The sequence below is a fragment of the Mesitornis unicolor genome, unplaced genomic scaffold (assembly GCF_000695765.1).
Source record: "Mesitornis unicolor isolate BGI_N332 unplaced genomic scaffold, ASM69576v1 scaffold21795, whole genome shotgun sequence".
NCBI lineage: Eukaryota > Metazoa > Chordata > Aves > Mesitornithiformes > Mesitornithidae > Mesitornis > Mesitornis unicolor.
The window spans coordinates 1-22200 of NW_010187821.1; the positions used below are offsets into that span (position 1 = coordinate 1).

The 22200-nt window shown below is 41.2% G+C and overlaps 1 protein-coding gene across 1 annotated transcript; it reads left to right on the top strand.

Moving 5' to 3' along the window:
* Positions 1-4128: 4128 nt before the first annotated feature.
* On the top strand, positions 4129-12410 carry LOC104541518 (LIM/homeobox protein Lhx2; the record flags this gene model as incomplete). Its single annotated transcript, XM_010185596.1, has 2 exons — positions 4129-4334; positions 11617-12410. Coding segments are annotated over 2 exons (494 nt in total), but the record flags the coding sequence as incomplete, so codon positions are not given.
* Positions 12411-22200: the final 9790 nt, after the last annotated feature.

The window sequence follows — 22200 nt, forward strand, 5'->3', positions numbered from 1 at the left end:
TTGTCCGAGGCGGCTTGGGAAGGCCGGAGGGAAGAGGGTTTCTAATCCCAGCTCTCGTCTCTTGTGGCCTTGCGATGCTCAGCCTGGCAGATACTCGCTCCTTAAGACAGGCTTTATCTCCTTCTGCCTAGAAACACCCCTTGAAATTTCAAGGCTGAGGCAGCGCTTTCCGTGTCTGTTGCTCCGAAGGCTTCGCGGGGGTGCCTCAGAAGCAGTGAGGGGTACCTTGCCTGCTCCAAGTGCCACAGCTTCACCCCTTTTAGTCTCAGTTGTAGCAAGGAGTTCAGGCTGCTGCCCTCTCCAAGTGTCTTCTTCCACCGGGAAGAAAGACTTTATCTCTGTTCCTGTCCCAAGTACTGGGGACTCTCTCTGTCTCACTTCTGTCACCTTCAAGCATGTGGGTACCACCAAGTCCTTTACACACTCCTGCCAAACAACAAATAAGACTGCACCCTTGCCTAGTCTGGTTAATCACAAGTTCCCTCTCCAGGCAGCAGGAGGTTAAAACACCCCCCTGACTCTTACTACAGAAGGAAAGGGGTGTATGTTCCTGAGCCTCTGAATATGGAGAGCTGATGCACACACCAAATGTGCCTCTTGTTTCAACATTCTTTTAGAGTCAGGATTATTTTCCTTTCTTTTTGGATAATTTAACATGTCAAACACAAGCTACTAGACCAAAAAAGTGCCCCCAGAGGAAATTCCTCTTTCCCATCTTCTTCATGTGCTGTATACTTAGTGACCTTCTAACTACTAAGCACATGCTTTGCCCTAAATCCTGACATGTGGGGGCATCTGGTGATCTGAGTGTGAAACACTGCTCCCAAGCTTGCTTCTTCAAACAATGTTTGTTACAAAGATAACAGCACATCCTGCTTTACTCTGCTGTTACTGGTTTTAGAGACACTGTTTTGCATTATTCTGCAGAGGATGTTTTGGTCACCAATATCTAAATATAATGTTTTGATCTTAATTTCTAGTGATGCTCTCCGTGGACATCACCATCTTGTGGCCAAGTGGACATTTGTATGGTGGTGCTGATAGAGGAGGCTATAAGAGCTGGGGAGCCCAGCGGGAGGACGGGCGGGCAATGGCCTGGATGTGGGGATGGGGAGAAAGGCCTTAGAAATGTTACAGGGTCAAAAAAGAGATCTGGCACCACTTCAGAATTTGCTTTATCACAAAACAGGAATTAAACATCAGTGAATTCAAGAGTCCTCTACTGGACTGGAATTTTACCAGTTGTATTTCTGAACTCCTAGCAGGAGCCCCAGATACTGCAATTGAATGGAAACGTTAGGTCCGGTTAGTTCAACAGTTCCTTTGGGAGACACACAGGAAATGCCATGAAGGAACAGGGAAGAAGTGCTTGAAAACCAGGGGTGCGTGAGGAGCGTGTACAGCATCAGCCTTACGCCATGATGCCTTTTGCAGAAACTCCCCAGCTCTTAAAATCTCCACACGCATACACCCTTGGTCCGGTCTGTACCTCTGTGCCTGCAACGCCCATAGATATTTCAGATTCTGTGAGAAATGTGTATAATATTAGACCTCATATAAGAGACTTTTGAAGGTGGTGCCAAGCACCACAACCAAATACGAGAGGGGAATTGGCAGTAACCAGGAATATTTCTATCCCATTGGGTGACGCCTGGGGGTACTCAAGCCACTTGCACAAGATAAGGAACAGCAGACACCCCCATGCACTTTCAAAATCTGCTCTGTCACTTTCTGCACAGAAAAGGGTGGTAGTTAGCCAGTCCTGAACGGTACATATTTACTGTCAGTTTAGTGTTATTTTTGCTTAGTAACGAGGAGGTAAAATTATGCAAAATTCAGAGGAGATTGTTCATTGTCCTGTCAGGGCTTGATGAAAAGCTGATGCTCCCATTCCGTCCTGTGAGGGTTTAGGATCACTTTTCTTTCCTTGGGTCCTGAATGTATCCCATTCTCTATGGAACAGGTTAAAATCCCACCACTGCCAGCCCTAGGGTTTGTTTTGTTGCATGTTGACATGAACAAACCTCAGCCCTTCAGACACTTTGGTGCATTTCCTCATAAGTCTCTGCTTTGTGTTTCTGTGAGGATTTGAAAGCATTTAAGATAACGCACAGAGGTCTTTTCCATTACTAATGTCTAAATTTCTGTGAGCACGTTTTAAAATCAAGCGCTGCTTGGTTTTATGTTTCCATAACAGAATTTGCTATGAGCAATGCAGTTGCAGTTACTCATCCCAGTATTCTTTACATCAGGAACTGTGGCTCTGAAGGAGACTGGAGCACATGGGATGACCCCAGTTTGGCAACCGAATCTCAGTTCTTAAACCAGAAAAAAGATTTCCCTGCACTTCACCCAGCTCCATCAACACTGCATTTTTAACATCTGCTTTTATGTGTCTCATAGCTTTTAAATTCAGGTGCTTCCAGTCTTTCCACAGCACAGGAAGACAAGCAGAAATGCTTCTTATTGCCACAATTTGGCACAAGATCCTTGGGTCTGGAAAGGATTTATACAAATGTACACACACGCACGCACACACGCACACGTACAGACACATTTGTGGATAGAGCACCATTTTCCTTAGCTGTTTTTTAAATTATAGGAGTACAGAAACACACAAAAGTTTGAGGCTTCGGATACTTTGTATGTATCTATTAAACAAACATGCTTTGGGTCTTAAAGCTGAATCTTTGCAGGCCTTGCTCCGTACTGTGTCGTATCTTTTTGGAAGTTTTTGAAAAGCTGAGGTTTGCAAAGCAGCTACTGCACATGCTGCAAAACTGCTGCTCAGAGACTCTGCATGCATTTTTACTTAGGAGTACGTGTGTTTTATGTATATTTTTTGAAAATGTTTTTAGTGCACGCCTCTCTGAACTGGTCTGTTTCAGTAGGGCTGAAAACCTCTGATGGATAGCTTGAACTGAAAGTACGACTATAAAGACACACATGTCTAGGAGATGTACTCGGTTGTAATGAACCAGCAGTAATGGACCACTGAAAACAACTCTGTTTATGTGCTTAAGAAATTCACCAAGAATTCACATTTTAAAATACAGTTTCTTTCCTATTTTTTTGCATGCAACATAGAACAGAGATGGTAGCGATTTTTCATAACTTTTAACATAAAACTTGTAGGAAATTAAAAGGGAGTTGTAGATATTGGAACAGAAAAAGTAAATTAATGGCAGCTTGTCAGAGCTAATTTTCAGTTATAGCCCTGATTTTTTTACTGAATTTAAGTTCGGTCCTTAATGTTATTTTAAGAGTTTTTCTGTGTTTTACTGTATGCACAAATAAATGAAAAACTACTTTTGGTCTATGAGATTATTTTGCTTGGCATTCAACACTACTTGATAATTATTGCAATGTTCCTTCCTTATAGGCGTCCTTTACAGCCTCTGTGAGTGCTTTATGCAAATGTATCAACCGGTGTCATTCAGTGATTTCAAAAGGATGTAACGGAACCGCTCATTCGCACCAGTATTTACAAACACTTTTTTTAACAAAGGAAATCTAAACATATAAATAATGAAAACGCTATTTTTCACTTGGCACGCCGGTGATACATAGTATTAACTTTATTTCTTTAGCTACTCAAATTATAGTCATAATTTGCTGTCTGGTACCCACAAACTTTATTTCTTTTATACTGTTCCATTTAATGGTCTCCCTTGTACTCTACAGGGTTTAGTTTGATGGAGGAAATAATTACAATTTTAACTGGTCTGTTCCATTGAGATTTGAGTGGACCGTATTGTACAGCTCTCTTTGTACGTTACAATGCGATTTATAGTGATACAAAGTACATTAAAACACTTTACGGAGTTGAGGACAGCTACTGTCCTATGAGCAGAAAGTGGAGGAGAGGCTGCATGGAGATGGAGGGAAGAAAAAAGGAAGCAGGCCTGACATTTAAAAAGCCATAAAGAGGCAGGTGAGGGTCCTTGCAGGCCGGTTATTGTATGGGAAAAATAGAAGATGCAGAAATGGAGGGGAAGGCAAGTAGGATTTGTGCCAGCACAATACATGCCATGGTATGTTATTTTAATTGCTGCACTCAGATGAACTGCAAACAATGCTGGTCATGGAGCGGCAGATTTACACGCCTCTTCCTCTTGTTGCCTTAAGCTTTAAGTTGCAATGAAAACGATGGTGACCACCTGGATAGAGACCAACAATACCCCAGCAATCAAAAGACAAAGCGCATGAGGACGTCATTCAAACACCACCAGTTGCGGACAATGAAGTCGTACTTTGCTATTAACCACAATCCTGATGCCAAGGACTTGAAACAGCTAGCTCAGAAAACTGGCCTGACCAAAAGGGTTCTCCAGGTAAGAAGAGCAGCCTTTTCTCTTGAAAAGTAACTGAAACATCATGTTTAGATTTCATTCTTGAAATGCCATGAATTTTGCTGATTTTCATGCTTTCCTTAATCATTCAGACCTTCTGTGAGAATTCAGTTGAACCCTAGAAAGTATGAGAAAAGTTATTGCTTTCCAGCTTCCCAAAAGTAGATCCCTTAGGTTCTCATTTTTAATGACAGTTGTGAAAGTCTGGGGCCCTGCTCACTTTCCTGTAGTTGGTTAATTTTGGTGCATGTTTTAGCTTCCAATCTGCTGTAAGAAAAGGTGAATTATTGTAGTTTTTGTGTTCACTGTAAACAGAGAGCTCTTAATTTAGAAATTACTATGAATGTTTACCCTCAGGAGAAATTAATCAACAGTTTGGATTTATTTTATCAGGATAAGGAGGATGCGTTTTCTTTCATACCTGAAGCGGACATAAATTTAGTTTTTCAGATATTAATTTTTCATAGCTTAGTAACTTAGAATGAAAGGACACTGCATTTTAAAAGTACTTTTTATTTGAAAGCTAGATTTTTCTTGCTTCAAGCATATACACTCCATTTGCACTATTATGGGAAGCCAAGGTGATAATATTAGTTGATTCAGCTCTAGTTTAATTTATAGTTCTAATTCGAGAAGCCAATTTTAATGGGTTCTTATCCAAATGACTATATCTGGAGATAAATTTGAGCATATAGGAGCCATGGCATTCCAGGATCTATTGCTCAAATTTTAAAACGGGTCTTAATTGTAGAAAAACTGTTTGTGAGCTTCATAGAGACAGGAAGGGCTCAGAGACAGACTCCAGGGAAAGCATCGTGGACGCCTCTCACAAATCCATAGGCAAGTGGAGGGCAGCAGACAAAAAAAACTGAATTCACTGGAGAGATTCTGGACCTTACAGTGTTCAGATCTAACAGAAGAAGAAATAAAGGTTTTGCAGGCTTCCCAGTAAAAACTGCAATGAAAAACTTCTCTTGGCTACGTCCTTCGTAGTTGGATTTTTGTTTTGTTTCTATGAGGCTGATTTGCAGTAGTGGAACAGATTCCTCCAGTGTAACTCGTTCACATCCTAGCACTTGACGTAGTGTCTCTCATAGCAGCTCTCCTTTGTCCATGCACATGGGGGAAATAGTTTACTGCATTTGTCTGTCCTTATTTGGACACTTTTCCTTTCTTTTACCCTCAGAGTTTAGACACTTAAGTAATATCTATTCTGGCCCTTACAGTGCACTCTCACCTGAATTATCTGAGAAATTGCACATGGTGCATTAAAAAACGAGCATCTAGAAAGTGTCTTTCTCTTGCTCAACTTTCTGTTCTCCTCACTCCACACTAACTGACTTCCTCCTCTCCTCTCCTCTCCTCTCCTCTCCTCTCCTCTCCTCGATCTTTACTTCCATCTGTTTTCTAAGTTATTGTCTCTATTTCTTCCTTCCTTTTCAGAATGTATTTCCTTGTCTCCAAAACTGGACTCTATGTCTCCACTACACCTCACTCCCTTTTTCAGTTTCTTCATTGCTTCTGTTCCATCTTGAACACACCGCATCTTGCAGTTTTAAGGTGCTTCATGTTTCCTCTTTTTTTTTTCCCCAGCAATCCCTTACAATTCCACTAAACTTTTTTCATCATTTTGGTAATTGGTCTTTCACTTCCTTTACAGTTAAATACTCCTTTATGTCTGGGGTCCTTTAGCTGCAGAGTGGTGGAAGGTCATAGTGGTAAGGACTGCACCCAGAGGATGATGCTGTTGGAGGCACTTCAAGAAAATGACTCAGAGTGATATTTTGTCCAGTATCACTTGAGTTTTCCTGTCTGTTGCAAGGACTCTACTCCCTACTCTTGAACTTTTTGTTTGAAAATTAATTTGGACCATGAAAAAACTAAGTTTTTTTGTTTGTTTTTATTTTATAATCTTTGGGCCCAATTGGTTTATCTGGAACCTGCGAGCGGCAATTTTTCAGACGCTGGAGTTCACCTGTATGAGTTTCAGGGTTGCTCTTTGCTGGGGAAAACTCTTCGTGATGTTGGTTACTGAGATAGTGTCACTTGTTAACTCTTTAGAGCCAGAAAGGTTGGCATTCCAACTGTGTCATTTATTGAACACAAATTCACTGACACTGCTGATCTAAACCAGCATCATTAGCGTTGGTCTGTCTTACACATCGAAGGTGCATGGGCCCCCAGACTATGTACACACCCGCAGTCCTTACGTTATGGGCTGTGTCTGTAAGCTGCTGTGTCTTCTGCGTGTTCAGATCTCAGTTCAGTTGATGAAGGTCTGTGGCTCTTTGTACATCATCAACAGAATATATTTTAATAGAAAATACAAGGCAGCAGATCAGGAGAAAGAGATTCTCTTGTTCTGAAATGAGTGCACTTCCTAAACACACATAGGAGGGTTCCTGGGGATTTAGGAAACAGCTGTAGTGCCCTTACTTTATAGACAGTCCCACATCCCGTGTAATGAGGGTGCTTTGTTTGTAGATAAGCGGAGAATTTGGCCATATTCTTAATGATCTGTGAAACCCCATCTGAAGACCTGACTTCTGCCTTTGCTTTATATGCAATTGGTCATCAGCTACACACGTCCAGAAGTGGAATGGCATGGAAATGTAACATACTGCTTCGGAAATTACATTTCCCTCAGTGGCTTTGTAATGCAGACTATTTTCCGTAAGTAGCCACATTAGAATCACAGTAAACCTATTTATATTTTTCACCCCTGTTTTTATTTATTTTCATTCCAATTTAGCTTTATTTTAGCTTTACAATTTAATTCATATACTTCTTGTACTGCATCTGGGGAACACAAGCCCAATATTGTAATCTATCATTCATAATTACAGTGACCAGCTAATTGTGGGCTAACTGACTGGCATAATTATTCCTCTTTTGGGAATTGGTCTTTGTTTTTGTGAGTTTAGAAAGCGAAGGTGGAAGTAGATAGCCCTAAGAAGATATGGTTTGTTAGGTATAGATATGCACCTCTTCTCTCCCCAGGAGTCTGGAATAGGATCATCCATGGCAAAAGTGATGTAGGAACACAAAGCGTTATTTTTCAGTGGGTGTCTTGTGCACTGCTTATGCTTTCTTGAATCATTTCCCAGTAAAGTTGCTATGAAAACCCTACAAAGATTAGTGCATGCATTTGGACTTTGTTAATTCAGTTTCCTGTAGTCAACAAGCAAAAAAATTTTCATAATCATGTGTGGGTATCCTGCGCTACCTTTGGGGGAAGGTTTGGTTTAGGCTAGGACACTGCAGACTCTTTGCCAAGCCTTCATTCATGAAATATCCCATAGTTCCACTTCAGCTGTGTGTTTACTAATTACAACAAAGTAATCAGAATGTGTGTGCAACAGGTGAACGTAATTTGCTTTGTGGAGCAACATCCTTTGTATTTTTGTTTCTCCACTTGCTAGTCAGTAGGACTCAGTAAAACTAAATGTCCGCAGGTAGCAGTATGAATGAACAAAATTGTGCTTAAAAAATCGTTTCTAGCACAAGCTATGCACAGAACTAACATGTAACAGCGGCAATAATGGAGGTGTTACAGACAAGAAAAGTTATCTAAGGTGATCAGATGATCTCATTCACTTCAATATCTGAATCCTTTACAATACTTAGCACATTCATTTTCAATACTTCCCACGCAAATGGAGATGTTCTCTTATTCCTATTTGAGTTGATGGAGACAAGGAGTTAGCTGCACAGATCACTGACAAGATGTATATTTTAACTGCAGTAAACATTATTCTGCTGAGTTGTCCAGCTGCCCGCACCCAGTCTTGCTAACCAGAATGGGGTGCCATCAGTGGTGGGGCTCACAGCTGCTTTTATTTTTCAGTGGGACTTTTGGTCTGTATTTTCCCCTTTCATCTGAAGCAGCTCGGCCTTATGATGATAGAGTTGGACAGAAAGCCACTAAATACTTCCCAGTGATTTTGTTTATTCCTCAGTACTGCAGACCAGATTCCTAATTGTGTAATTGATGTGAGAGAAGTCCTTCTGGAACGATTCATCCGGTTATGTATGTTTGGGTGGTTATTTCTTTTCTTGACTGCAATACCGGTACAGGTGCAGGGCCTGAACAGCCCATGTGAGCACAGAGCACTGCTGCCGCCACTACGCATGGGCAGTCCTGAGCCGCCAGCCCTTGCGCGCTGCTGTGCACGGCTCTGAGTAACGGCACGGGGCAGCGGGAGAGCAGACATCCATCCCCAGCTCAGAAAACAGTGGTTTTAATTATTTCACTTCTCCTCAACATGAAGCCTGTGCTGGGTAGTTTCACATCTACCACAGTATCACTACTGTGATGATTATTTTATATTATTCTTTTCTATAAGACAAGGTGTTTTTAGAAATTCAGTTAACAAATATTTAGATGCCTTTTCAGTAATAACTTTAATATTTATTATTGGACAATTTAAGAGGGTTTTATAACCATTAGCTGATTAACCTTGACTATCTCAGTGAGAAAGAAAGTGAAAGTAGTCATATTATCTCTGTTTTTAAATAATACTTACAAGATTATGGAATATTTTCTATGTCTAAGATGAATTAAAGAGAGAATGAACCATCTCATATGTGTGGCTCCTCAAAGCAGCATTAATGGTCATAGGTAAGGGCACTTGAGCACAGGTTTTCATATTTAATGATAGATAAAGGGGAACATATAAGCACCAATAATCTTGCTCACTTTTCTTTACATACTACGTTTCAAATCACAAACAGAAGCAATACCGTAGAGTCTCTTGCCCTACTGAGATTAAGGAGCAGATGGACTTTTAGGAACAGTGTAAATGAACAGAATAGTTATGGTGCCTTCTACAGCTTTACACACTTTGAGCAAGAAAATTATTTTGTAAATAGGAATGGAAATGTTTCTCATATCTGAGACTACTGCATATGTAAATATGTATCTTTTTAATGAACATAACTGTGAAATTATGCAGGAGTACACGTATATGCAACCAGACTAGTGGTTTTGTCTATTTCTGTTTAATTATCACAGAGCCATGGTACACATACATATCAACAGCTGCAATGTCTAAGCTTCCCTTTCGCCTTCATATGTCTTGTGCTTTTTTACAATTGCTAGAAGGTATAATGAAAAAATCAAAACCAAATTACTTTGTAGCACAAATATCAATTATCTCTTACTGAAAGGTAAACAAATCCCATAAATGCTCAAATTGGTTCTTTTTACCATTCCTAACTGGTTGGTGCTTGATGCTCTGCAGCTCGAATGAGCAGAACAAGCCGAGTTGCTTCACTTGCATCCCCTGCACTGGAGGCTGCTTGCTCTGCTCAGAACCATGCATGTGCTTCCACACCTCCCTCCTCATGTGGCACTGAATGAGCAGGAGACGACACAGGTTGTGAATGTGTCAGGCAAAAATGTCACGTTTGGTTTTGCCCGATTTTGACCACATTGCTGATTTTTAAGAGGTTTACCACTATAACAGACTGTGTTACAAAATCATGAGCATATTTTTGTCAGTGCTAGTTTAGGAGATCTTTGTTTTCTTGTCATATATGAAACCAATATATAGCCTTTAAACTAAGTGTTTTAACAAAGGGAATGCCATAAACTGTTTTAAAATACTGAGCTTTCAGAACCAAGGACCTGTACAGATGCAATTCACGCACGGCCTGTGACTGCAGCTCCTATGGCCACTGCTAGAATTTGTGCCTGAGGATTATTTCCTCGTGGCATTCCCTGAAGAGAGCACAAGACAGAGGGTGTGCACCTTGAAGACCCTTTGTTCGGGGAGAGAGTTTTCCAGAGAAAACGTAAGAGTGCTCAATGGGGGGAATTCGTGTCTGGTCCATCCATAGATGAGGAGAAACCAGCTGAGATGTTCATCAGCTCTTATTTGGCAAGCTGAGAGTGCAAAGAGAACTCCTTACAGGATTGCTTGCATTTACAAATCGCTCCTATGTCAGCGGTCTGTCTTAAAGCAGGTCTAAGGCAGGGCCTCGCTGTGAGTCAGAGGTCAGAATTTCTGTACAGGTTGGTGTGCCATCGAGAGCTCCACGCACTCAGTTTCCCTGTACAGGCCACAGAGAAGAAACTCACTCAGTTCCTTTCTCCAACAGATATAGAGATGGTGAGACTCATTGCATCTGGAATGGAAAGACTCGGTCCTATTTCTTACAGCAGATCAACGTGAGGACAGTAGGATCAGGATTGAGTCCATTGTAAAGAATGTAACAATCACAGAAAGCTGCCTGATAAGTTATCTTGGTGAAATTTCAGCTAGTTTGTTGCAGTAAAATTGCCCGCTCTCAACATATATCAGGTTGAATACAAGATATTTAATGGCATTTTCAAATTTAGTCAAGGTACGTAGGTTTTATGCAAGTTTCACAAACACATTTCATTTTATCTATTTTCAAATAGGTCAGAAAAATATTTTATCTTTAAAGAAATCCTGCAGACAGTGGAGAGCATTATTAACTTGATCTTAAACACTGAAATTTAACTGAGAAAGATGAAGTCGTATCTTTTGTCCTTCACTCATAGATAAAAATCAAATAATGCAGAAGTAGCAATCTTGGAAAAATTTCTGTATGTGGATAAAGCTTCTACTGAAATTACAGTTTTTAATGCAATCTGGGTCTTTAATACCATTCAAGCCTCTTTTCCTGACATCATTCCAGTACAGAAAACATTTGAAAAAGGAGACTGGCATAGGCGAAGGGAGCTGAAGCATTTGAGAAAGAAGAGTAAGAGAAGATTAAGAAAGAGGGACAGAGCTTTAGGAAAGTGAGAGCACTGCTGACACTGAGACACAGGAAAGTTATAGGAAAACGCATGGGGCCCACAGGAAGGCAGGGGGCTGTGGTCTGTGTCCCCTGCTGCTGACCATGGGAGATGGACTTGAGGTACAAGGGTGCCAAAACTCGTTGTTTTATATTCGTCAAATGTTTGACGTCTGCCTCATCCAGACAAAAATTGGGACTGAGGGCAATCGAGGATTCATGCAGGCTGCCCAGTTTCTAAGCATCTTTATAGACAGCCTGCTCCTCCATCCTGAGTCCGCTCCTGTCCCAGGCAGAGTGTTTAACCAGGACTGCAGCAGAGGGAACCAGGAATGCTTTTCAGGTGTGCAGAGGATGCTTCGCATGATGGGGGCTACTTTTCTAACATGTTACTGATAAAAACATCTTCCACAGTTCAAACGTTGGTGAATTTGCTTTTGCTTTTTTAAACACTGCAGCTCTTTAAATGCTACCCTGTTATATTAAACTGTTCCAGGTTTGGTTTCAAAATGCTCGAGCCAAATTCAGACGGAACCTCTTACGTCAAGAAAACACGGGGGTGGATAAGACATCAGACTCAACACTGCAAGCAGGCACCCCATCAGGTCCTGCCTCAGAAATATCCAATGCCTCCATGAGTCCATCCAGCACTCCCACAACGTTAACGGACTTGACTAATCCCACTATGCCTACTGTGACATCTGTCTTGACATCAGTGCCCGGAAGCCTTGAGGTTCACGAATCTCGAAGTCCTTCACAGACAACTCTTACAAACCTTTTCTGATGACTCTTTCTTAATAATTTCTTTAAAAAAGAAATTATTCTTAGTTGAAATTCCAAGTGTATTTTAATAGAGGCTTTGAGCAACTGACTAACCACAATTAGGATCTCTCCTAAAAAAACAGAAGGAAATGTAGTGTTCTGGTATTACGGAGTACGGACTGAAGAATAACTTGGAAGATCTATTGCAACACAACATTTGTGTAACTGTACAGTTTTGTGGACTGAGCAAGGGAAACAGCAATTAATTTAAGTTGGCTAAAGCTTCTGTATTTTCAAAGACTGCCATGTGCCTTATATACTGTTTTATCTACATACTTTGGATTCCATGTCCACTTCTCTCTTTTTCTCTCTGTATATTTATGACCAGGGCAAAAATGTTACGAGTTTGTTACTTTGAATAGTCCTAAGCCTTTCATTGGTTGCTTTGTTGTTTTAGAATTTTAAGGTTGAAGTCTGTTCAAATACCAGAATTTGTAAAATCTAACCAGTAATAAAACCACTTATGGAAACTACTTGGTAATGGCTGCAGTTACATTTAACTCTAGTGTCACCATCAAGATAGGCTGATTGTATTGAAAAGGATTAGAAAACTGCACTTCAAGCACAGTATCTGCCTAGGATAAACTCTAAATATGCTGTATACATTCCTCCTGTTCCTGAAGTATATATGGGTAAGAAATCCAGCTTGTACAACAGTCTAGGCATCTTTATTATAGAGAAATAAATAACTGTAAGTTGCAGGTAGAAGTTACCAGATAATGTTAAAATCCAAACAGACAAACTATACTTAATTTTGTCGCGTGAAAGAATCTTGACTTCAGTGAGCATTTATGAAAACCACCTTACTTTTGTGCAAGGGATGGTGTGTCCTGTTTTCTGGAGGAGGCAAGTGGGTACCCGACAGTTGCAGAGGTGGGCATTGGGTAATATTTTCCCTAGGAAAAAGACAGAGGTATTTTGGGTTATTTTACAACATGCAGTCAAGGAAAAAATATGTTTTACAAAGTCACAACCTTACATTTCTAGTAATGCTTTCGAAGGAATAAAAAGCCAAGGACGACTATGATACTATTGATACTAACAAAAGTGGTTATTACTTTAATGATTGCAGACCTTTCAGTACAATCGAATTCCTTCTCCCCCAAAAATCTGTGCACAATTTAACTCATATTTTGATTTTTTTCTATTGTTTTTAAAGATGCTTTTCTGTAATTAAAGAAATACCTCAGCAAAGTTTAAATATGTATAAGAAGGAGTACACCCTATGCTGTTTTCCCAGTAGCTTTCTAGATTTTAAGCGGTACATAAGATGCGTATGGTTGTTCCTTTTCAGACCTGTTCTGATCAGCTCATTTCAGTCAAACGTTTGGTTGTATGTGGCTAGCTGTCTAAAACGAATCCATCATCCCATTGCATCAAAATTGCTAGAAGATTATTCCAAATAAACAGCAAGATAGGTGCCAAGATTCGCGTTCTTTGCCCTTTTTGGTGCATGGAATATGATTTTGTCAGCCAGACTCTTTGGTAACAATATTTTGGTTTTAAAAGTGCCACATTTATTCAGCTTTCTCGGCTGAAAATTTGCCACTCTTGTGCAAGCCAAATTCCTACTGAGATCAGTGAGAGACTCGGAGCATGAGGACTGTGGGATAGAAATGCTGACATAATTAGGTCAGTTATGAACTTTTTTTTATACTTCAGCTTAAAAACCCCCACAGGTGAGTTATCTGAAAAGCAAGATAGTCCTACAAAAATCACAACTATCTGAGGTCTGCGAAAGGGATTCCATTCTGGCCAATAAAACCATAGGCTAGCATAGTTCATTGAGTTTATGCACAATGATGAGACATTCAAAAAGATAATTTCAGTTTAATTAATAACCGTTACAGGTTGGTCCAAGACATTTTTCCTCATTATACAGTATCTGATAAGGAAATTGTGCTGGTTAGTGGACTGTAAAAGAGTACATATTCACCTTGCAAAGATACTCGGACAAGGAGATTCTGCTGTATGTAATGTTCTGTTCACTGTCAACCACCTTGGAGATTTTATTTGTTTTTACATGCTTAGCTGCATCTTTTCTTGATTTAAAAGGCAATGTTGGTCCACTGTTGAACGGCTACAGCCCATAATTAAAAACCCTGTGTATTAACCCCTAAGCAACTCTAAAAGACTGAATCCTGAATTCTGAAGTGTTGCGGCACATGCAGCGGGTAACAATTCAAATGGTTCTTTCAAATTGCAGTGCTATAATTTGTGATCTTGTATTTTAACTTCCTGAATGCACACGGATGGAAATACCTTTCAAATCAATTCTCAATATTGCCTTTTCAAATAACTGACATTTATGAAGGGGAATACTCTCATGTTAATCTTATCTGAAACCTATCAGAGACAATTAAAAAAATTGTCTGGTTTAATCAAATCAGGGATTTTGCATATAAGTAAGAGACAATATTCTATGTAGGGTCTTTATGTAGGTGCATTAGGATTCGCTCTCTGGCTCCGATGGCCTATGTTGTCCCCATGACTGTTTCAATCCTGTGGTATTGTTTGGTTGTTTAGAGCTTGTTGGTTTTGAATGCTGTACATTTTTTTACTACTGCAATCCTAATGTTTCTTCACATACTTGTACAGTTCCACATTTGATGTATTAGTCTGAAATTCTGTTAAAAACATGAACAAAAATGGAAATGATATTTCTTTGGAAGTGTATTTTTACTGTATATCTAATTTGAACTAGTTGAACATACTTCTTTACATTTTGCATGATAGGTGTGTAGTTCATTTTTTAAATATGAAAGAGACTTAAGAGTAACTTAGAATGAGAATATAATGAAACCTATACAAATATGGAAAATACATACAATGATTTGCTACTTTTTGACTCAAGAAACTTTTTGAAATACATTTTACCTAGTTTATTTAAGATAATGCAAATATTTTGTCTTTGGGTTCATACATGGTACAGAACATAACAGGAGATTACACATTAGAAAAACTCAAGTCACCTTGGTATGCGACAGCACACCGGATTGATCTTGTCAAGCAAAGAGGGTATTGGATTCTAAAATTCTTAATAAATATATTTTGATCTACAGTAGTGAGAGATAGCATTACTGTAAGTGATATGTAATAACATAAAATTTATTGACATTATTAATGGCTACATTTCATAAAACTTATTTTTCATTCAAATTACCCCAGTTTGAGAAGAGAAGACTAAGGATCATTATACTAATGAAGAAGCCGAATGCCTGCCCTGGCAGCAAAAGTCAATCTATCAAATACACTGTGAATGGAGAAAGTGCCTCCAGGATATTTTGGTTTCCGAACTATCTTTTCTTCCTAGCTGTTTAAAAAAAGCCCAACCATTTTTACAGTACTTTCCTATAACTATTTGTTATTTTCTGTCTGTTGGAAGGTAAAGTCTAAAGCTTAGGCATCTGTAATTATAACCTTTGTCTAAAGGAAAAGGAGAAAAAAACCACAAATCAAAATAAGAATCAGGCTTCATACTCGGGCATGATGATAGCAAAGACAAGCAGGTGACTAAAGAAATTCCACGTGTACGTGCCTATGGTCTGCACAGCGCCTTAGCACTGCTTGGAAGGAGGGATTTTAGTTGAAAGTAGGTGACTTTTTTTTTCCTTCAGAAAGCCAGGTCTAATTACGTAACTGTCACTGGTTTTTAAAAAGAAATTTGATACAAGTTACCATTAGAAAGGGTCATAACGTCAAGTACAGTGTGACAAGATTAGCACAGACATTTTAAGGAGGACTTTTTTTCCCCCTCTTCTTTTCTTTTCATCTTTTTAACCCCAGTTCTTCTCCAGGACACACCATGAACCGCTGGCAACAGCTGTGTATTTAATGAGGGGCAGAGCACCTTCCTGTCTTACAGTTTATGTCCCCTTTTACCTGTGTGCTTCCCACTGACACTGGCAAACGCTTCTCACTCACCTTACACCGCTCGACTCCACAGCTTCTGCAGCGCGAGTCCTCCAACCAGCTCCGTGGAGTTTCTTCTACCTCTGCAGGAATTTATCCCTTCTGAATAAGGAGGATTTGAACCATTCCTGGTAGCAATTAATCTATCCATAGCTAAAATAATGATCTGTAAAATGAGTGGGCTATGCATTTCTGAGATCACTTTGCCCTGCCTTTGAAATTGCCGCAGGTGCAATAGATGTGCCCCATGTCCCATTCACATTAGCGGCCAGGGTTTGGATGGGTATGAAATGCTTCTGCAGCCACACTTTGGTGCCCGTGCTCACACAGGGTCCAGCTCCCTGCACTTGTGCGCTCCAAGGCTGCAATGTTACACCCTCCTTTCCACACCTTCAAGTCCTTTTTGTCTTGTCCTGCCAGTAAGCTGTTTTTAATTCTGCTTAATCCCATACTTCAGACATTTTTGACTGAGTCTGCAGTATTTTTAAAAATAAGTATAGCAAACCACAAATGTCATTGGCACCCTCCCATACACTGAATTTGATGCTGGTCAGTCTCTGGTACCATACATCCCTACCCATGTAGGCAGCAGGGGCTAGGACACATCTTCACAATCTCCGTGTGCTTGAGGTAGTAAACTTCCCTGAAAATATCCAGTAAGGAAGTTGACCTTCTAGGGAACAGCAAAGAAACTAATAATAAATAATGCCAATGAATGGTAGGAATTTGTAATCGTGATCGCCATCCACGTCTCATTTTGCTAGCATATCTTATTTTGTGAGCTATGTACACAGTCTTTTGGCATTTGGGGTGTTACTGAGCCATTTCTAGGTTCTTTCAGTGAAGCTGGCTTTGGCTTTGTGCCATGGATGGGAGTAACTATTGAATTGCATCCATTACCGTGCATTACTCTCTGGTTCAAAAAGCGTCACATGTGGAATGGCAGTTACAGAAAAGCTGAAGCCCTCAGCTGGGTTTAGCTGCACTGTTGCCTGTTTTATCGGGAGCCTTCCCGCTTTGTGTGGGGTGACTGCCGTCAGGAAAAGGCTGGTGCTGTCACAGTCGTGGCCGGGTTTTGTCTCAGCTCTGGCCACACGGCAGCGAGTTTGCGTGGCACACAAAGCACTGCCAGCGCAGGAGGTTTCCATGTTGAGGGAGAGAGAACCCAGCCTCTGAAATTATTTGCACTGAAGCAGCAAACACTGATGGGCCTAACAAATAGACATTTATATTACTACCATTTCAGTGATGATTGTACTCTCCCCCAAAACCTTTTACACTAATTAGATGTGTTTCTTCTCATCATTCAGCCTGGTAAAAACAGAGCCGTGCTGGATCAGGGCCACGAGTGGCACTTAGCAATTTGACAATTTTGTTTTCAAGGACTAGATAAAAAGATATACTGAGCATTTAATGGATTTCTGATCAGATTAATACGACGTCAGCAGTTCTTTCTGGCCTAACTACTGGATTCTTGCAGCAACAAAGGTCAGTAAATATTTTGAGTTTTTTGTTTTGAGCCAAGCACGGTTCTTAAAATCTGCAACCTGCTGCCAGTAAATTCAGACCGAGCAATATAATTTAGCACGCTAATGCATAACACTGTGCAAATTACAGTTATTTCCTGAGGATACCACTTCTGTGGAAGTTTTTCTTTTGTTAAAAAAAGATCCCTGTAAAAGGCATGGCTCTACATAGATATTTACACAGCTTGTTTACATGGGATTATATCAGTTTATTAGCTCATAAAATCCAGCGCTCAACAGAAAGTTAAACTTTTGCAACAACCTCTAGAAAAAAGAAATGAGCATTTTGTTAAGAAGAGAAGCCTTTTCGAGTCACCGCATAGCTTAGCCCAGTACCTCTGAAAAAAATAATCGTGTAACACCTGAAACAAGAGGGACACAAATATTTGGAAAGTGTTATGCAGTTCTATGGTCACCTGGCTTAACTGATAAATATCAGCAATGACTTTTTCCAGGTGCAGACCGATTGCTCAGTAATTTGTGTTAGGAAACCACAATGAATTTGCAGCTCTGCACAGAAAGAGCCATACGTTTTTCTCGCAATGACACAGAACCACCCAGGCCGTTATCCATCCACTGCACAGTAATTACTGGGTAATTTAGTGTTTCTTGGCTACTGTTCAAAGACAATGAGGAGATGCTTATGCTTTGGTGATTTAAAATGTTCCTATGAAAGAGGTTTTAATTTCCATGAGCATTTTGGTCCTGTAAAGAGGAACAATGCTAAGGAGGGCTACTCCATGTGTTATTTGTGTTGGCTGACACCTTCACTAAACAGCTAGAGACGATCCCTTCCTTACACAGAGCTAAACCCCGAAATTCTCCCAATGGCTCTCCATGTATAGGTCTGACAGATCTTCCTGGCTCTCCTTAACAACCACAGGGAGAAATGAGCCCAAAGGGGTATTTACGTTCTCATCAGCTCTGCTGGTGGTGAATTTACAGGAGAAATCTGGCAGTTGTGGCCGAATGCCTCTGGGCCAGGCAGTCCTCATGCCTCTGGAGCTACCCTACAGCTCTGGTAGCTCCATCGTAGCACATCACACCTTCAAAATATTGTTCAAACCAGTTTTTTGCCTAACTAACATCACTTACAGCGACGTGGTCCATCTGCTTACCCCTGGCACGTGGGATGTGCAGATGTGAGATCAGTGTGGACAGGTTTCAACTGTTTTTTCTGATTACAGCCTCCAGCCTACACAAATTGCTTTTCCACCAACTATTTCATTTGCCTTCTCACATAATTTCCACATGATTGATCACTCCTTTTTTGCTGTCGTCCTCCTGGAAATGAAGACTAACAAAGAAGATACTCGGTGGTGTGGTTTTGCAGGCTGTGATGGAGCAAGGAGCTGAGTCCAGGCCAGTCTGGGCAAGGCTTCTGTGAATGTAGGGAAGAGCAATTTCTGCAAGGCCAGGTCTGTCACCCACAGCCAGATAAGAGCAAACAGATGGCACTGCCCAGACTGAGTCCCCAAAGACATCTTATCTCCTGCACTCAGAGGTTCCCAGAACTTGTTAATGGTTGTATGAAACTTTCTGAGGCAGAAGAACACTTTATTTATCATTGCTTTTGTGATTATTCAAGACAGGCAGCTTCAGCTCTTTCAAACTGTAGATCCCCTGTTTTCTACTGGAGTTGCAGACTGTTGTCTAGCGGATCTAACACTGCTGACCATAGACTTGCCTTTGTTACTTCACATGCAGAGATCCCTTAGAAGCAGCTCAAAAGCTTTTATAACCATTTTTGTTACTGTATGACCTGACCATTTCTGGAGAAGCCAGCAGAACAAGCGTGAGCTACCCACGGACACGGGAAATGCGACGATTCGTACCCACGAGCTTGCACTGCTTTTTGAAGTGAGGCCCTTCCCCTCCAGCGCTGTCTGCAGCGCTCACTTGCATCTGGACCAGGTCTGTAAGATAATTCTTGGAGCGAGCTGCTGCCCTGGCAGCTGCTGCCGCCTTTTGGAGCTGCTGTTATGATTGAAGAAACCAAACATGGATGTTGCTACCATCTCTTGCAGTCAACCCTAATTAATACAGACCCAGGCCTTCTCCATTTCATGTACACTTGGCATTGACTCCTGACACCTCGCCCAACATGCTAATGATGGCAGAAGTTACACTGCAGCCAGTGTCATTGGTGTTACAGAAATAAACCCAACCACACGCACTCTGAGAGCCTTTTTAATGTAATGGGGACCATTGGCGGCCTTCCTTTATGTCTTTTCCCATTCTACTCCTATTGTGCCTACAGAATTCAGGCATCCATTTTAGATTAATATAAAAGTTACACAATGCGCTTTTCTGTGATTTTTTACTCTCTGACTCCCCAGGTGCAGGCAGTTCCTGGTCGTGTTTTGTGTTCCTGCTCTCTTTTACCATCTTTCTGTTTTGTCCCAGAGGTTGTATCTTGTGCACACCAACACCCACTGGCGCTGTCAGGATCCTTCAGTCCCTTCTGGCTATTCCAGCAGAAAAGAGGAGTCTCAGAACAGACATTGACAGCAATTTGTAGAATATTTTGCTTTCTCCCCAAACCAGCTCCAGTTCCTGTGGATGTGAGTTTGGAGTGGAAGGTGTGTTGCTGCCACATACACGCAGACACCACAATTATCGGCAGGCTTGGAAAAAACTGAAAGCCAGGCTGCTTTTACAAGATCTGCATAAAAAGATAATCCATTTTAATTCCACGATTATCCTGGAGGTGATGCCAGGTGTTAAAAGGAAGAATGCGTTTCTGGCAGGACTCCAGCTATTTCTGTTCTCTCTTTTTCTGTCTGCTGGTTGGAGCAGAGCACAAGGCAGGACTCCTGCCTCCCGTTTCCACCGCAGACACCGCTTTGCTCTGTAGCCAGCACAGGGAGGCTGCCCAGAGGTTACCTGACATTATTTTAAGAAAGTGCTTTGAAGTTCTACAGTGAACAGTGCCAAACTACAGTAAAATGTGTGTAATTGTGAAGTGGAAGTCATTGCATTTCACATGGGAAGCCATGAGAAAATGAAACTGCAGCAGAGAATGTGACCATGTGTACGAACTCTCTGCTCTCGCTGCCTGAGTCCTGGCTGCTGCTGGACCAAGCTGTGCTGAAGAGAGGAGACCCTGATTTACATTATTTTGGGAAACAGGAACCAGAAACTATTGCATCTCCATTTAAGGATTTGCAAGGCACGTGAGAATGCACAAATCCATCACATGCAACAATCTCATAGGAATTTACATGGGCTAGTACTGAAGGAATCTTCCTTTTCCAGGAAGGAGACACTAGATCATGTTATTTGTAACTGCAGATGAAAAAGCACGGGCCTGTGGAGCAGGGATGTGGAAAGCACGGTCAGAATAGGTAAAGCTGAGAGCACGAGAAGTCTACCCTTTCTCCTTCCCTGAGAGATAGTGAAAGTCCTAGGAGCTTGACAACTGAAAGAAGGTAAAGACAAATTTCTGTATAAAAATCACTGTAAGAGCGTTTGGGAAGAGCACGGGCCCAGAGGTGCAGGATTGCCGGGAAAAGAAGTTTCCATGTTAGAGGTGATGCCATCTCCGGTCAACGGGGAGGCTTTGGTTTAAGGAACCATTTCAGATTTGTGCTGCCCTGGTCAGGGAGGAAACAACCTGTAGTGTGTGTAACACCACCTACACATTCAACACGTACCAACTGCTCGGCATCCCAGCCCTTGCTGTTAATAGGAGGTAAAAGATGCCAAGAGTATGTCAGAGGGTGTAGTGTTTCCTTTCATACTTCCAAGCTTTCCATCAGGAATCTGAAAGAGACAAACCCAGCCTATTGCATATACTGCCTCTGTACCCAAAACTGCTCCTTGCTACTGTAAGCTGGCTCTCTTAGTTAAATGTATTTACTTAGCAGTAGATCTGTTGTTACGCATGAGTAATTAACAAGGAAAGATGTCACGTACTGCACTAGCACCGCACGCTTCTGGCTGCCCGAGTTTCCAGCCCTACAAAGCCTCTAACGGGAAACTGTGAGCCCAATCTCCCATTTTACAGAGTTTAATTTTGGCTGTGTTTCTTATCTTGGTGCATTCCCTAACCGTGGAAAGTGACAAAACCAGATGCCATAAAATGCAGGAAAAATGCACCTGGCCTGAACCTCGAGTATTAACAAAGCCTATTCCCTTGATATGCACTAATCTTATACCTTCAAACCCAGGAAAGATTCAGTTAAACTCACAATAATTTTATAGTCTCTGTAGAACCATAGAAGCTTAGGGATCCTTTGTTATTCCTCCATAAAGAGGAAAGTTATAGTGAATGTGCCCTTCCTAAGTTGGGTGTTTTTAAATACTAACCTTTATTGCTCTGCAGTTTCTCTTTAATGTGTGCATAGAGAACAAGAAAACACCTAACTGCACAGCCATATTTTTAGAAGTAAGAAAAGAGTCCTCTGTTAATAACTGGTTACCTCTTTAGCCGTTTGTGTAGCTGACCACTGTTAACGATCCAGTTACAGGACTCACTGGGGAGCCTGAAAGACTCGTAGTTATGTGGTGCGTGATCTGTGGCGCTTGGCGATGCAGTGTGTGTCCGTGTGGCTGTCACATCCCTGGGAAAGCTCCCTTGGCTGGACACAAAACTGCCCCGTTATGGTCCCACGTGCCAAACCTGCCCATTCCTCTGTTTCCATTCATTTGCAAAAATGGACTGATGTGGTCCAGCTGCAACAGCGTCTTTGTATTAACACTAAATCTCCGGATTCTCCCACTAACAAACAGAGCTTCCCCAGAGCTCCAGTTTGGGGCTATCAGTTCCTTCCAGAAGCCCAACACCCAGGAGAAAGCTGATGCTCAGGTTTCTGAGT